Source organism: Salmo trutta, chromosome 19 (assembly GCF_901001165.1).
Source record: "Salmo trutta chromosome 19, fSalTru1.1, whole genome shotgun sequence".
NCBI lineage: Eukaryota > Metazoa > Chordata > Actinopteri > Salmoniformes > Salmonidae > Salmo > Salmo trutta.
In genome coordinates, this window is record NC_042975.1 from 50,248,282 (window position 1) to 50,264,996 (window position 16,715).

Sequence of the window (16,715 nt, forward strand, 5' to 3'; positions counted from 1 at the left end):
CTTACTTACTTTCTTGTGTTCTTCTTATTTCTATTTCTTGTGTGTTTTTGTCCTACTTTACTATATTTTATAATACTACTGATATTGATTACTGCATTGTTGGGAAAGAGCTTGCAAGTAAGGCATTTCACTGTACTTGTGCACATGACAAAACTTGTTATAAAGACTACTTAGAGACATTTCTATCTCCAGCACCACCCCAACATCTACAAAAAAAGAAAGATGGAGAAAAGTGTTTCCATTGACAGCATCAACCAATTTGGTTAAAATCACACGATACACACCGATGATGTCATTGGAAACACTTATCTTCCTCTATTTTTTTTTTATACTATAAAACATAGAAACCATTTTCACATATGTTAGGGTGTGGCTGGAGATTATGAATATGAAGTAGAAAAATGTTGTCATTTCCCTTTAAGACTGTCATATGCATGACAAAACACAATACCTTAGTTACAAGAGAGACGTATTGAACAATGCAATACAAATATAACTGTTCAAAATATTAAAGTCGGCCCATGTCATTCTTGAATGGAGTTTGAATGTCTGTCTAATTTAGAAACACCTCGTGGTTAACCTCTAAAAGTGACAACTTTAGGTATAAAAAAACCTGCGTTGAATAACACATTCATAAATGGCAAAAAAGACAGTAGAAAATAAATCATGAGGAATTAGGTTTTGCAGTGCTTGTCCTATATCTTTGTCGGTATAATAAAGCTCAGGAAATACTTTAGTTTTTTTATACATATTGAACCCCTTATTTTTGTTGGCACAAAACTACCTCCTTACTTTCATTCATTTGTATGAGTCCCGTGACTCTTGTGGTGGTCGTAGAGCAAAACGGAGAACAACATTGTGTTCATGAGAGTCTCATCTTTCCATAGGGTGGTGATATTAGTTTGTAGGCCGTTTAGACGTTTTCGTTAGAAGGGCGATTTTCAGGATGTCTCATAGTCTGACAAACACCGCTGTAGCTCGGCCACCTTCCACCGCAGTTGCGGAAGGCCAACATAGGCAGATGCCCATGCAAAAAAAACCATATCTCTAGCTTAAACTGACACATTAATTGGTGGGCAATTGTGCGCCGCCTCAAGGGTCTCCCGGTCACGGCCGGCTGTGACACAGCCTGGGATCAACCCAGGTCTGTAGTGACGCCTCAAGCACTGAGATGCAGTGACTTAGACTGCTGCGCCACTCGGGAGGCCTAAACTGACATATTTTGATGGGGATTTTTTTATTATGTTACTCTTAAGGATTAAAAAACATGTACAGTGAGGGGAAAAAGTATTTGATCCCCTGCTGATTTTGTATGTTTGCCCACTGACAAAGAAATGATCAGTCTATAATTTTAATGGTAGGTTTATTTGAACAGTGAGAGACAGAATAACAACAAAAAAATCCTGAAAAACGCATGTCAAAAATGTTATAAATTGATTTGCATTTTAATGAGGGAAATAAGTATTTGACCCCTCTGCAAAACATGACTTAGTACTTGGTGGCAAAACCCTTGTTGGCAATCACAGAGGTCAGACGTTTCTTGTAGTTGGTCACCAGGTTTGCACACATCTCAGGAGGGATTGTGTGCCACTCCTCTTTGCAGATCTTCTCTTGAGTACTTCTTTATGTTACTGAGTTCTACAGTACATTATCAAAAGTATGTGGACCCCTCCTCGTCAAACATCTCATACCAAAATCATTGGCATTAATATGGAGTTGGTCCCAGCATTCCAATTCATCCCAAAGGTGTTCAATGTGGTTGAGGTCAGGGCTCTGTGCAGGCCAGTCAAGTTCTTCCACACCAATCTCGACAAACCATTTCTTTACGGACCTTGCTTTGTGCATGGGGGCATTGTCATGCTGAAACAGGAAAGGGCCTTCCCCAAATCGTCTATGTCATTGTATGCTGTAGCGTTAAGATTTCCATTCACTGGAACTAAGGGGCCTAGCCCAAAACATGAAAAACAGCCCCAGACCATTATTCCTCCTTCACCAAACTTTACAGTTGGCACTATGCATTCGGGCAGGTAGCGTTCAACTGGCATCCGCCAAACTCAGATTCGTCCGTCGAACTGCCAGATGGTGAAGTGTGATTCATCACTCCAGAGAACGCGTTTCTACTGCTCCAGAGTCCAATGGCGCTCGGTATTCCACATGCTGATCTTAGGCTTGTTGATATACATATTATTCTGTTTAAGATAATGACTAAAGTATTCCACCCTGAAACCATATAATTGTATGAAATGTGTTAGAGTCATAATCCAATAATGTGTGTGACTAGGCCATTGTGTTATTATTTCGCAATATGAGCTGGGTATAGTTGAGACATTCAAGGACAACTGAACTGTCGACTTGTGATAACGGTGAAACTAATAACTGGAAAGAGGCCTCCCCACTCTAGGGAGGAGAAAAACTGTTAGAAATGGCTTGGCTTGGAGAAGATGATGAAACATGTTGCAGAAGGGTGATAAACAATGTATGTGAACTTTGGAAAAATACAGCCCACCTAAAGAGAGGTGGAGTTTCTACTGATGTGAGTTCATTTGTGTGTGTGTGTGTGCTATAAAAAGATTGTGTTCTCATTTTGAAGACAGAGCGCTCTCTGAATAAAGTGTTGATCTATTGCAGACTGGGACTTTGTCTAATTCTTCATTAACCAGAGCCTTACAACCTCTGGGAATTGGTCAAAGCTATAAAATAGTTCAGTTAGAACATTGGGATAAAAATTATCGTGACGCTTGTGTCCGGCTGCTTGGCCATGGAAACCCATTCATGAAGCTCCCGACGAACAGTTATTGTGCCGACGTTGCTCCCAGAGGCAGATGATTATTATATATTCAAAAGTATGTGGACATAATGGGGGAGGGAGGCACAGGGAGGGTTGTCAATATCACTGGCAGAGAATTGGCAATTGCAGTGGTGGAAAGGGGGTGAGCACTCGGTGATCCCATTCTGTGAGCTTGTGTGGCCTACCACTTCGTGGCTGAGCTGTTGTTGCTCCTAGATGTTTCCACTTCACAATAACAGCACCTACAGTTGACCGGGGCAGCTCTAGCATGGCAGAAATATGACAAATTGACTCATTGGTAAGGCGGCATCCTATGACGGTGCCATGTTGTCATTCTCCTGCCAATGTTTGTCTATGGAGATTACATGGCTGTGTACTCAATTGTATACACCTGTCAGCAATGGGTGTGGCTGAAATAGCCAAATCCACTCATTTGAAGGGGTGTCCACATACTTTGGTAAATATAGTGCATGTCAAGTTTGAGTTCTGTGCCCCCTGTGCAGTATCAGTGGGCTAAGAAGCACCTCTACCCGTTAGCCAGCCTGTGTGAAGAGAATATTCCACTGGAACGGTGAGGACTACTAGCACTGTCAGTCCGGGACAATAAGTTCTAGTCTTTCACTCAAAACTGTATGCATATTCAATACTGCCCTACCGAGCAAAAAGGCAGTAACTGCTCATTTGGTCGAAAATGAGTTAGTCATTTTTGCTAAATTAAATACATGCTTAATCATGTGGACAAGTAACCTGTCTCTATTGTATTGTGTTATGGAGAGAATAGGGGTCATGTTAGCAGTAACTGCATAAAGTTACTGTGAAACCATTTTTCTCAGTTCCAGGCTATGAGCAGTTACTGCCTTTTTGCTTGGTAGGGCAGAATAGTCAGTCACTCTTTATGCCAAGTTGCTCCAATACATTGTTGTTAAACAGTTGTGTAATTATCTGTAGCTACACAGTTACAGCTCTCACAATCTCAATGGAATAGTAGTGTTTATTTTACATGTCTCTATGCAGAGCCATTGATAAAGTGGGTAGAAATCTGAAGAGAAACCTTTAAGACCTTTCCTGACTTTTCTTTACAAACGAGTCACATCATCAACCAGAGGCAAGACAGAGGACACACACACAGAGGACATAACACTGGTTTGCACAAAACATCCATTTAATTGAGGTATCTATTGTGTTTCATCATGTACAAATCTCCTGAAAACAAAGCTGTTGGGATGAACACTCAGACAGCTGACGGTTCCTACAAAGTTCTCTATGTCAGACAAGATAGGATGTTGCTGTCAACTCCTTGGACACGGACAGCAGGGCTGGGGTCAATTCCAATACAATTCTTTAAGTTCTAGAAGTTGAATTGAGAAATTCCATTCTAGAATAGGAAAAAGTGCCTTTCGTTTTCAAAGGAACTTTAATTCAGAATTCCAGTTCACATACTGAACTGACAGAATGCAATTGTCCCTTATGGCTGACTGAGATAATACTATAGTGGACACAGAAAGCTGATACACTTTATGTTTCAGCTTAGTCAATGGAAGAGAGATGTAATACTGTACTGAATTAAACTGGAATCGAAAGTCCCAACAACAAAAAAATTGCTTGTTTGTCGTAAAGAAGAGAAGGGGTGTTGTAACCGTGGGGAGAGGCGGTCTGCTATTATTTTTTTAATTTAAAACAGAAAAGTGCTCCTTCCTCTTTAATGATACTCTTATATGAGTAGTACGAGAAACTATATCATGTTATAAAGGCACCGTAACAAGCCTGTTTTTCCTGTTTTTCCATCTACAATCAGACTAAAAACAAGGCTTGTTCTTCAAATAAACATGGGCTTTAGTTAGAACTGTTCCATTTATACACAAATAGTTTGGGCTCGTAATCAACACAAACCTGCAAATTTTATATGACATTAAATTTGTCAGAGGAGCAATAAAGTAATTTATACTCTATTCCTTTCTACTTTTTAACACATCATGGGCAGCACACAGTCTTTGAGACAGTAGGGTGGTTCCACGTGTGGGAGCGGAAAATATTTTTTGCATCTCAGATTGTTCTGGCAATTCTCACAGAAAATTCAGGAAGGAAATACATGTTTAAAATCATTTTGACATGTATCACAAATCATTTTGAGAAAATAATGATGGAAGGGCCATTTTATTCCCTTTTAAAAAGATCCCTCCTGTAAGACCCTATGATCGTGAACTGTACGGACATCTTGGTGTCATACTCCTTATAGTGTGCTCTAAAATATGGAGTATGTCTATAATCTCAACAATAAAAGGACTCGTTTTTGTTCTGGTGGCTTTGGGCAGTATTTCTGGGGTCTGACATTCATTTTGCTGTCTATGTTGAAGTGACATGTTGGGAGGTATGGGAAGAGGGCCTTCACTACATCCGGTTGCAGCCTTTTGGTTGGTTTAGTGCACGTGTCAAACTCATTCCACGGAGGGCTGATTGTCTGGGTTTTTGCTCCTCCCTTGTACTTGATTGATGAATTAAGCTCCCTAATTAGTAAAGAACTCCCCTCACCTGGTTGTCGAGGTCTTAATTGAAAGGAAAAACCAAGAACCCGCTGACACTAGGCCTTCCATAGATTGAGTTTGGCACCCCTGGTTTAGTGTATCAGAATAGTCTGTTCCCAGCTGTTGATCTGTGACCGACAGATCAAAGAGCAGGAGAAGTCATGTGACAGATTTGTTTTGATTGGTCAGGAACAGTTTTGATGTTGTCCTGGCGACCCCTAGATCAGATAACATCCACTGTGGCACTTATGCCGGACTGTGTCCTCAAAACAGAGGGAGGAGAAACAGGTAGGCAGACAAGTATAGAGGTGGGTAAAATAGATCCTGTGTGAAGTAGACACTGGTCCTGGGTTAGTTTAGCATTTCCTCAACTAATGGTGAAGGTCAAAATTTAAGGAGGGCAAGCTGATCATAGATCCATACCTAGGGGCAACTTCACCCCAGAGCGGGAAAATAGAAAGGGGGAAAAGAAGGCAGGTAGTGAAAACCTCAAGCGAGTCTGGAGAGGCCAAAGTAGTGTAGATCAGAACTCTGGGTGGGAGAGAGAGCGGGCAAGAGAGGGGAGGAGAGAGAGAGGAGAGAGAGAAAAGGAAGTAAATGCTATAGAGCAGTGTTTCTTAATCCTGGTCCTATGGACCCTAAGGGGTGAACATTTTTGTTTTGCCCTAGCGCTACCAGCACTCTTGACTAGCTTTTTCAATTGATGGCACCAGCACATGATTTGGTCAAACCAATTTTTCAAAAAAAGAATTGGTAGCAACCTGACCTGTGTCCCATAATGTACCTGCATTCCATACAGAACCAGGCTAATATTGACTGGTCATCTTTTAAATTAGCATGCCATTGCAGGGCTTGACATTCAGGTAAATTTGCCAGTGGCACACCAGGCCAGTGCCAACTGAAAGCTACTAACCTGAATGGAAAAGAATACTGGCCCGAGAGAGCGGATGATGCACACATCACTGGAATGTTCTTTAATTTGCGGGCTGAGCAAGTAGCCTATAATGACTTACCCTCCATACACAAATAAATACATTTTAACTTGACAATATCAATTTACATTGATTGTTTAGAGAGAAAGAAAATCTACCTTTGCGCAATCTCAAAAAGGGTGTTATTGTTCGCTATGTTAAACAGTCACACTACAGTTGTAAGGCCTATAAAATCTGTTTTATCTTTTGGTAAATTCTGTTTTCCCAATTTTATTTTCCAGGTTTTCGAGTTCTCCTATTTTTTTTAATTTTTTTTTCCCCCCTCAGGTTCACACTCAAAAATCACACCTTTTTTATTTTATTATATATGTTGGGATGTTACAAGTCCACAACAATGCTTAAACCCCTTTTGAGGTCTGGGTGTAGTTGCCCTTTAATTAAACTGCACACCTAGCAAGAGACCCTTGTGTTTTTGTACTGTACAGTGTAGGCTACATGTGATGGCAGTCCATTTGCAAAACAAATGCCCCATGATTGAATCAAATCATCATGATATCATTCTGCCAGGTAGGCTTCATTTGCAGTAATTTCATTGGGAAGTTTTTTTGTGAAAGCCTTTAGAAATGTTCATTCAAACTGCGCATGATGACTGAATTGCGCATCGCAAAGATTCAATCAAGACTTCGGACTAAACTTTTTGAATACCTGGTCTGCATACCCATTGTTGCATACACATTGCTGTTTGAATAATTCTTGATAATAATTTTAAAAAAAAGCTAATTGTGAACCAAAAATTTACGTGACCAGACCAAAAAAAATATAAAATCACTGGCACCCTAACGATCAATTAAAATTGGTGTCACACTACCAAGTCAAAGGGTTGCAAATGCGAGTGTTGCGTTTTGAGCCCCGACTACACAGCTGACTCAAATTATCAAGTCATCATCAAGCTTTGATGATTTAAAAAATCAGGTGTGTAGTGCTAAGGCAAAAACATACAGCTTTTGGGTCCCAAGGAACAGGATTAAGAAACACTGACTAGTTCGTTAGCTAAGCGATAGCTGGGTCAGGTAACAGGTTGATTGAGAATTAGAACTCTGTGTGTAGAGGATGGCTGTAGTCCATGTTCCCTAGTGGGCTTTCACTGGGCTTCATAAACACCCCCTCCATGGCCCTCCACAGGCTGTGCTGGCTGGGGCCCGTCATAGCGTGCACCTCCCTCTGCCCGTGGATGGGCCGGCCGTACTGCTCCCCCGTAACAGATAGCAACGTATCAGTGGAGGCATGCTGGAAGCGGACGGCCTCCTCACGCTCCCATACCAACCCTCCGCACTGCACCATCCACTCATCCAGGTGGTCCCCCTCTCCCTCCTCACCAAACGCACTCACCTCCTGAGACGGGAGAGAGAGAGAGCGTGTCAGAGAAAGCATTATCAACAACAATCATACAATGTTATCTTCTTGGTATTGTAGTTGGTGATTGAGGGGGGAAGACAGAGCAGGGGCTCAAACCAGTTACAGGTTGAAGACAGTATACCACACTAGAGGTCGACCGATTAATCGGAATGGCCGATTAATTAGGGCCGATTTCAAGTTTTCATAACAATCGATAATCTGTATTTTTGGCCACCGATTTGCCGATTTTTTTTTTTTTTACACCTTTATTTAACTAGGCAAGTCAGATTAAGAACACATTCTTATTTACAATGACGGCCTAGAAACGGGGGTTAACTGCCTTGTTCAGGGGGGATTTGTTTTTGCAACCTTCGGTTACTAGTCCAACGCTCTAACCACCTGCCTTACATTGCACTCCACAAGGATTAACAGGCTGACTACCTGTTATGCAAGGGCAGCAAGAAGCAAAGGTAAGGTGCTAGCTAGCATTAGACTTATAAAAAACTATCAATCTTAGCATAATCACTAGTTAACTACACATGGTTGATGATATTACTAGTTTATCTAACGTGTCCTGCGTTGCATATGATCGATGCGGTGCCTGTTAATTTTCATTGAATCACAGCCTACTTCGACAAATGGGTGTTGATTTAACAAAAGCATTTGCGAAAAAAGTACTGTCGTTGCACCAATGTACCTAACCATAAACATCAACGCCTAACAGGAATATTTAGACTTAGTCACCCGTTAGATAAAATACGGAACGGTTCCGTATGTCACTGAAAGAAAAAAACTTTTGTTTTCGAGATGATAGTTTCCAGATTCGACCATATTAATGACCTAAGGCTCGTATTTCTGTGTGTTTATTATATTATAATTAAGTCTATGATTTGATAGAGCAGTCTGACTGAGCGGTGGTAGGCAGCAGCAGGCTCGTAAGCATTCATTCAAACAGCACTTCGCTGTGCTTCAAGCATTGCGCTGTTTATGACTTCAACCTGGGTGGGTATAATTTGTGGAACGTTCCAACAGGAATCGATTCCAAAAACTTCGTAAATAACAAGGTTTCCAAAAAACAACGCATACAAAGTTGTATAGCGGCAGAATAAGATACCGGGTAGGGAGTGGTCTATTTCATTGCGTTTTTCACTCATCACGTTTATTCCTAAAAATGTCTGTCCTCACATGTCTGTTTGCCTATGGACAAACATTAAGAATAAGCTACGTGGTGAGTTGATGCCTATTCGGCAGCTAGTTAGCTAGGTTTGTATGCGTTGCTACTTTGTATGCGTTGTTGGTTGGCAACCTTTTACTTTACGTTTTTTGGAACAGATTCCTGTTGGAACGTTCCACCCCTTCAAGCCTATCAACTCCCAAGATGAGGCTGGTGTAACTGATGTGAAATGGCTAGCTAGTTAGCCGGGTGCACGCTAAATGCGTTTCAAACGTCACTCGCTCTGAGACTTGGAGTAGTTTTTTCCCTTCCTCTACATGGGTAACGCTGCTTCGAGGGTGGCTGTTGTCGATGTGTTCCTGGTTTGAGCCCAGGTAGGAGCGAGGAGAGGGACGGAAGCTATACTGTTACACTGGCAATACTAAAGTGCTTATAAGAACATCCAATAGTCAAAGGTATATGAAATACAAATCGTATAGAGAGAAATAGTCCTAGAATTCCTATAATAATATAATAACTACAACCTAAAACTTCTTACCTGGGAATATTGAAGACTCATGTTAAAAAGGAACCACTAGCTTTCATATGTTCCCATGTTCTGAGCAAGGCACTTAAACATTAGCTTTCTTACATGGCACAGATTGCACTTTTACTTTCTTCTCCAACACTTTGTTTTTGCATTATTTAAACCAAATTGAACATGTTTCATTATTTATTTGAGGCCAAATTGATTTTATTGATCTATTATATTAAGTTAAAATAAGTGTTCATTCAGTATTGTTGTAATTGTCATTATAAAAAAATAAAAAATAATTGGCCGATTAATCGGTATCGGGTTTTTGGTCCTCCAATAATCGGTATCGGCGTTGAAAAATCATAATCGGTCGGCCTCTATACCACACCACCTCCTGTGCCATTAAAGGGGAATTTCACAGCTGCTCTATTTCACTATATACAGTATGTCCGTTAATATGTTATGAACATATCATGTACGATAAGACACTGTCTGCAATCTTAAAGTCCTTAACTGAAGTGTCTGTTTTAAAATTAGAATACTGGAAGAGATGAGACCTGCACACTGTCAGAGAATTGAATAAATCATGGGGAACATGACGTTTCAATAAACATCTTTATTTTGCATTCAAGCCTCAGACTGTTACATTATTTTGACAGTGTGCAGGTCTGCATCTCTTCCATGAACATTTCATGTTCCATGAAAATTGAGAATTTCTTCACTACACACATAGGAGCGTTTCTGCATCTCAGCTGTAGAAACGGGCCAGCTACACTTCCTGGTTGTAAGCAAACCACAATATCCAGAATTCATAGCGATTTCATGGTCGCCCGTAGATGTCTACGCAATTGATGTGAGAAATATCAAAATGTCTGTTTGTAGCCAGCAATTTCGGCCAGAGGATTTCAAAACGGAACTGAAGAATCAACTGATGGGGTTGCCATGTTGTTGAACGTTGAAAATGTACTTTATTCCATGGATTTCCCCCTTCACTTCAAAGAGGAAGCAGAAGAGAGGACATGGTAACTAACGTTACCTAGCTAACTACATTTGTTTATCTAAACCAAAATCTAGCTAGCTTTCTTAATACACTGGCTAGACATTCCAAATACACTGGCTAGACATTCCAAAGCATATACATGCAAGCTAACATTAGCTTCGTTTGGTTACGTTAGCTAGCTAGCTTACTACCGCAGAGGCTAACGTGACAATGTGTTCTCTTTAGATTCCTATCCCATCAACATCTTCAGAGGCATCATCAAGCTCAGCAGCAGGAACTAGTGTAACTCGCCTTCTAAAATCATTTTAAAATCGTTCCATGATGAGCAAATAAATATACTGGAGCTAGGCATAATCATGGTCCGTGTCTTGTCATAGTTGGCTCCAACTTCTAGTCTAGTTCTCTCTGTATTACAGAGGCTTAGTTGACTGTTCATGCAAGTCTTGACGTCTACATTGGCGAAGGGAGGTATCAGTAAGGAGGGGATGGTGTGGGTGACTGTTCGGGTTGCGTATTGTGTTTAGGTTAGTATGCATGATCTTTTGAAAAATCCCCAATACACTAAACTGTCTACAAGACAAGTGCTCCTCAAACTTTTCATACCCTTGCAGTCAGTTCTTTCGCATGGGGTAGAGGGGCTGTTAGTGTACTCTTCTAGCCTATTCACTCTATTGGCAGTGCTTGTCTACTCAAGAGCACAACTGTAAGTGCTCATACACAACAATACAAGACTGTTTGCAAGTCAAGCCTCCCTCAAACTTTTCACATCTTTGCTAGCAGCCCATCTCAATGCCCCAATATTGTGTAACAAAACATACATAAGTTAGGAGGTAGATAAGCTTTAATATTGCAGATAGATTGATGGAAGTCAATGTATCTCTCAACTATGAAATAACATATGGAATCTTGTAGTAACCAGGCCAGGTAATCTGATGCAGCACTCCATCACTCTACTTCTTTGTCAAATAGCCCTTACATAGCCTGGAGGTGTGTTAAGTCATTGTCCTGCTAAAAAACAAATGATAGTCCCACTAAGCCCAAACCAGATGGGATGGCGTATCGCTGCAGAATGCTGTGGTAGCCAAGCTGGTTATGTGTACCTTGAATTCTAAATAAATCACAGACAGTGTCACCAGCCAAACATCATCACATCTTCTCCTCCATGCTTCACGGTGGGAACCCCATATGTGGAGATCCGTTCACCTAATCTGCATCTCACAAAGACACGGCGGTTGGAACAAAATATCTGGAATTTGGACTCAGACTAAAGGACAGATTTCCACTGGTCTAATGTCCATTGCTCGTGTTTCTTGGCCCAAGCCAGTCTAAAATGCAACAAGTGCAATGATTTTACTGATTTACAGTTCATACAAGGAAATCAATAAATTGAAATAAATTCATTAGGCCCTAATCTATGGATTAACACTAGTAGCAATGTAACCCCACTCCAGGGGAAGCACTGGTGATCAATTTTGCCATTTCTTTTAGAAACAGTCATAGCCCAGCTCCAATATCTCCAGGCGGGGTTGTAATGCTCGTTCATGAAAACATGTTTATATGTTGCATGTGACAGTTAGATAAATCCCAATCATTTGTTGCGTACACAAAGCCTAGAATCTCCACATACGCCAACATTTAGTGAGAAATGTGTGCACGGTTGATAAGAGGCCCCAGACCTCTTGGCTGAAGCCGTAATACGCTTATCTCCATACAGGGAGTAAGGCTTTCAGAACAAAATAAACAAGTATTGACATAGGCTTTGTCCCAAATGACAGCCTATTCCCTGGGCCCTGGTCAAAATGGTGCCCTAAATTGAGAACTATTTAGGACGCAGTCATGATGTTTCCCCTGACCTGGTTGGAGGACAGCGGAGAAGTGAAGTAGTGGCTGTGCAGGTTGCGTCCGGTGTTGAGGTGGGTGAGGCGGATGGTCTGACCACACTTAACAGGAGTCCCCCGGTGACATAGGGTTCCGCTGGTGCCCCGTACACTCCAGTAACTGTTGCTGTCCTCCACTGTGGTCACCCCTGTCACTGACTGCTGCCCGCTACCTGGCAGGGGACAGAGAAGTGAATACAGACAGAAATCAATACACAGACCATCATTTATCACTACACAGACAGACAGACAGAAATCAATACACAAAGTCAGGCAAACAGACACATAAAAAAGTACATTTAAGATCACCAGTCAGTAACCTTAAGTGAACACACTCAAAAAGCAAGGAGGGACGGAGAGAGATAATCTAATCAAGCCATCCTGATGTTTCCATTTTCTCTGGCCAAGCCAGCTAGCAGCTAGCTGGAATGTATTGACTCACCAGAGCCGTAGCGCACGTCGTGAGAGTGCAGTCTGACATTGTGCTTCACATTTAACAGCTTCACAACCGAGCCGCAAGTCACAAAGCTAAGTTCCGTTGCGAGCGATAGCCCAAATAAACACGATAATAGAAAAAAGCTCAATAAAAAGTGCGTGGGGCCAGTGGGTTTATCCATCACAGCTCTCCGCTGCCACTAAAATCAGCGACTGATATTAGTTTATCCTACGTCATCGAAATGGTACAGTGGGAAAGAAGAGAGAATCTGCCTTTGCGCCTGCTGCTGGCGCGGAGTAGTTATTGCAGATTCGCGACATTACTGAGAAGCGATGGGACTTTTGAAGGTTTTGTTAGAGTTGAGTATTTCTGCGTCTTTTTCGTTTCTTATCGTTTGGAAACAGTACTTTTAGTTCGTTCTTTTACTTCAATCGCAGCAGAACGTAGTCGCAGGACTTTGACGTTCCACCATTGTCCACCAGAGGGAGGAGGTGAGCTCCACGAGCTAAAAAACCGCTTCTGTGACACAGCAGCGGGACGTCGGAAGTTTCCTCAACACCGGAACTCATCAGCCATTTGTATTATTTAGAAGCTGCATGAAAAGATAGCATACCAACACATCCTTCTACGTTTCAAGGATTTAAATAAAATCTCGTCGCAGGGAGAAGTAAGTTATTTTAACAAAGGAGTTTGGTGAGCAGTGCAATAATCCCGCGCCAAAAACATTGGAACAATCTAGTCGTGACTCGACTGATTGTCCCCCTGGCTAGTTAGCTAACATATTGCTATTGTTAGCTAGCTTACTGCGAAGTGCAGCTAGCCTAGGGGCCTTGTTGTCTCCCAGTACCGTGATTTATCAACAAAACAGATTTCTAGCTGAAGTCAAGGGTACATGATTCACAATTCATGGTTCATTATCAACGTGTATTGTGAAAATCGCCACATGGCTAGTGACGTAACAAATGCAGGTTGTGTGCTAGCTAGCCATTTAGGAAGTTCAAAACTAAGAAAAGGCATAGATGGCTATGTCTTTCCAGCGATAGCATTATATACAACTGTAGGGGAAGTTGGCTAGAAACCCAAGCATCACAGAGCAATAGTGGTTCCCTATCTAACGTTAGTTAGGTAACGTTAGCGAAGTGTGCTGTTTGCATTTTCTGTTCATAGCTGTTTTGTTGTCTTTTGTGCGCCACACGTCAATCATCTGTAGTCTAGCGGAACATTATGTTCCAGATTCACGCAACTCGTTATGTTAAGCAATCCATCCACGAGTCTCTCTTCTAGACATTGTTCCGTGCGATTCAGTGCCATGCTAGTGACCATGTATTCTCGAGTTTTCCTGGTTTGGTGCAACTCTGAGACCAATATTCTCTGATGATACAAATTCTCTCTAGCGCAGTGGTTCCCACCCACTTGGCCTATCCACAGGGAGGTACTTGAGATGAATCATGAGACCATAGGCCTACTGGTAAAATGCACACTAGGGTGTACTCCAGGCAGAGCAAAATTCAGTTGGTGGTAAAGCAACCAAAAAAAGTTGCGAGCCACTGCTCTACCACTCTCTTGTGTTAACCTGTAGTGTGTGTCTTGTGTTAACCTGTAGTGTGTGTGTCTGTCCAGGCCTTGCAGACATGTCTGACTTCATCGACAGCGAGGCTGAGGAGTCAGAGGAGGAATTTGAGGAGAAAGACCTGAAGCCCAAAAAGACCCAGGTGTTTATGGATGATGGTGAGCTTGAGCAGATGATTACAATTTACTGATTTCTTATGTAATCATCAGAAGATGTGTAAGTATGACAAGTTAATGTCTGTCAGCCCGGGCAATTCTTCTGTCATGTCTTCATCCGTCAGTTCTTGTGTGTGTTTTTATGAGAAAATGTGTTTGCGTGTGTTTAACACTTCCTCCTCCTCCCCGAACAGAGGAAGAGGAGGAAGAGTTAAACACAGAGGACCAGGATGAGCACGGGAACCTGAGGGGGCTCATCGATGATGATGTGGATGAAGATGAAGAAGCGGAAGAAAAGAAGAGCGGAGGAGCGGGTAGCGGCAGCGACTCAGAGGATGAAGTCAGACACAGGCGCAAGAAACGCAGTGAGTTTGGGCTTCGGGGGCCTCATTTATAAACGTTGCGTACATTGCACTCTAAATGTCTGCATGCGCCATTTCTGAAAAGACTGCGCACGTACAAAAAGATTGAGATTCATAAACTTGGCCCAAGCCATACAAACGCATGTTTCCAGGTTATAAGTCAGACCCGTCCTGAAACTGCACGCATGAACAAGCATTAAATCTCTGCCTGTAAAACGCCCATCATTCACCTTTTATGGTGACAATAACAGCCTTATTTGCTATACTTTGTATACTTGAATTTTCTTTCAACTACAGTATGCCTACACACAGTGGTAGCCTGAACACTGTATATTATAAACCGTGCTCCCTTTCGGATGCATAGATCAAAATATTTGAAATATTAGCCTATCTAATATGCCCAATTAAATGCGCATGGTAATTTGTTGTAAGCTAAAGCTTCTTTTGCAATATGAACCAATCGTGGCCAGAAATGGTGGTGAGGAATTTATTCTACAATGGTTATGAAAATATGTATTATAAATGGAATATTGTTTACTTGATACATTTGAAATTACAGTAGGCTATTCAGACGTACAGTAGCCTACATAAATGGAAAAGGTGAACCGTTAAACTGCGCTCAGGGCCAGATTGCAAAGAGCAAAATACTTGAAAGAGTTTATCTATTTACTACTGTAAAGTGGGTCCAATTAAATGAGAGATGGGATGTTGTAGGGCCTATAGGCTACTTCGCGAGTACTTAAGCATCATAGTCAGAAAAGGTGAGGAATTTATTCTGCAATGGTTGTGAAAATAAGATAAATAGTTATCTTTTCCCTATGTCTAATTATTTGACGTTCTAAAAATAAAACGCATACATTTTTTTCCCTCGCAAATGGCTGCATTCTTGTTAAGGTTTTCCTGTGTTTTTTTTTAATGAATAATCTTTTCATCATATCCCTCATTTGCACAACATACTTACTTGCCAGTTTGCAATTCAGTATTTCAACCACTAGCAGATGTGCGTACATGGTCTAAAGTTTACTGGGTGGTAAGCACATTCTCGCGTAATTTTTTATAAATGGCAACGTTTGTGTAAAAACTGGCGCAAGCACATATTTTGTACATATGCACGGTTTATAATTGAGGCCACTGGGCTGTTTAAGAGTTTCATTCCAAAAGGTTGTTCACTCTCTTCCACTTTGTGGATCTGATAGTCTTGTCTAGTAGATAAATGAAAACAATTTATGGAAGCTAATTTCTGCTCTCTCTTGCCCCCCCACCTCTCTCTCCTTTTTTCCCTTCCCTCTCTCTCCCTCCCAACCTTTTTCTGCCCCTCTCCTCCCTCTTTCTCCTTCCCTCCCTCCAGACTATGATGACTACCTGGATGATGAGGACCTGGACCTCATTGAGGAGAACTTGGGGGTCAAAGTCAAGAGGAGGGTAAGCAGACACATCCTCTCTGGTGTGCTTTCAATCGGGAATCTAAGCCTATGTTAATAAAGTCGCTGATCTAGGATCATATCCACCCTGTCTATATAGTCATATCATTAGATCATATTAATTATTATCTAGAAGGAAAAACTGATCCTATAGCAGATCTCCTACTCAGAGATGCTTTGTTATTAAAATGACTCACGATTACACATTAGTAATGGCACACATTCAATTATTATATGAACGCATGGACCCCGGTTAAAAGCTCTCTCCCTCTGTGGCCCTGACAGAAGAAGAAGTATGACCGCGTGAAGCTGATGGATGATGATGAAGATGACGAAAAGGACCAGATAGCAGACGAGATCTTCCACGGAGGAGACGACGACGGAGAGGGGGAGCTGGAGGAGGGAGAGACCGTCGACCCGCCCCTCCGTCGCCATGGTGAACGCCACGATGAAGAAGAGGAGGAAGAGGAAGGAGAGGAGGAGTCGGGTACTCGTGATAATGCTAATAATGTTACAGATTTAAGTGTTTTTGAGAAACTAAAAGCTCTATATAGGCAAGTGTAAACATA

At 41.6% G+C, this 16,715-nt stretch overlaps 2 protein-coding genes and 1 long non-coding RNA gene across 3 annotated transcripts in view; 2 read left to right on the top strand and 1 right to left on the bottom strand.

Annotated features, from left to right (window-relative positions):
• Positions 1-3,925: 3,925 nt before the first annotated feature.
• sdf2 (stromal cell-derived factor 2) lies at positions 3,926-12,871 on the bottom strand. The gene is made up of 3 exons (XM_029701636.1): positions 12,645-12,871; positions 12,179-12,375; positions 3,926-7,634 (listed from the first exon to the last, which is right to left on the bottom strand). The coding sequence occupies exons 1-3, from the start codon at positions 12,817-12,819 to the stop codon at positions 7,332-7,334; spliced, it is 675 nt and encodes a 224-aa protein (XP_029557496.1). The 5' UTR covers positions 12,820-12,871; the 3' UTR covers positions 3,926-7,331.
• On the top strand, positions 10,110-10,684 carry LOC115154920 (uncharacterized). Its single transcript, XR_003867967.1, has 2 exons — positions 10,110-10,347; positions 10,551-10,684. It is a non-coding gene; the product is annotated as an uncharacterized LOC115154920 (long non-coding RNA).
• Positions 12,872-13,170: 299 nt separating the features above from the next.
• LOC115154921 (transcription elongation factor SPT6) overlaps positions 13,171-16,715 on the top strand; it is a 75,488-nt gene continuing 71,943 nt past the window's right edge. The window contains exons 1-5 of the mRNA XM_029701637.1: positions 13,171-13,305; positions 14,259-14,366; positions 14,558-14,728; positions 16,074-16,147; positions 16,432-16,633. Coding sequence (XP_029557497.1) covers positions 14,270-14,366; positions 14,558-14,728; positions 16,074-16,147; positions 16,432-16,633 — 544 coding nt within the window. The 5' untranslated portion in view covers positions 13,171-13,305; positions 14,259-14,269. The remainder of the gene's footprint in view (positions 13,306-14,258; positions 14,367-14,557; positions 14,729-16,073; positions 16,148-16,431; positions 16,634-16,715) is intronic.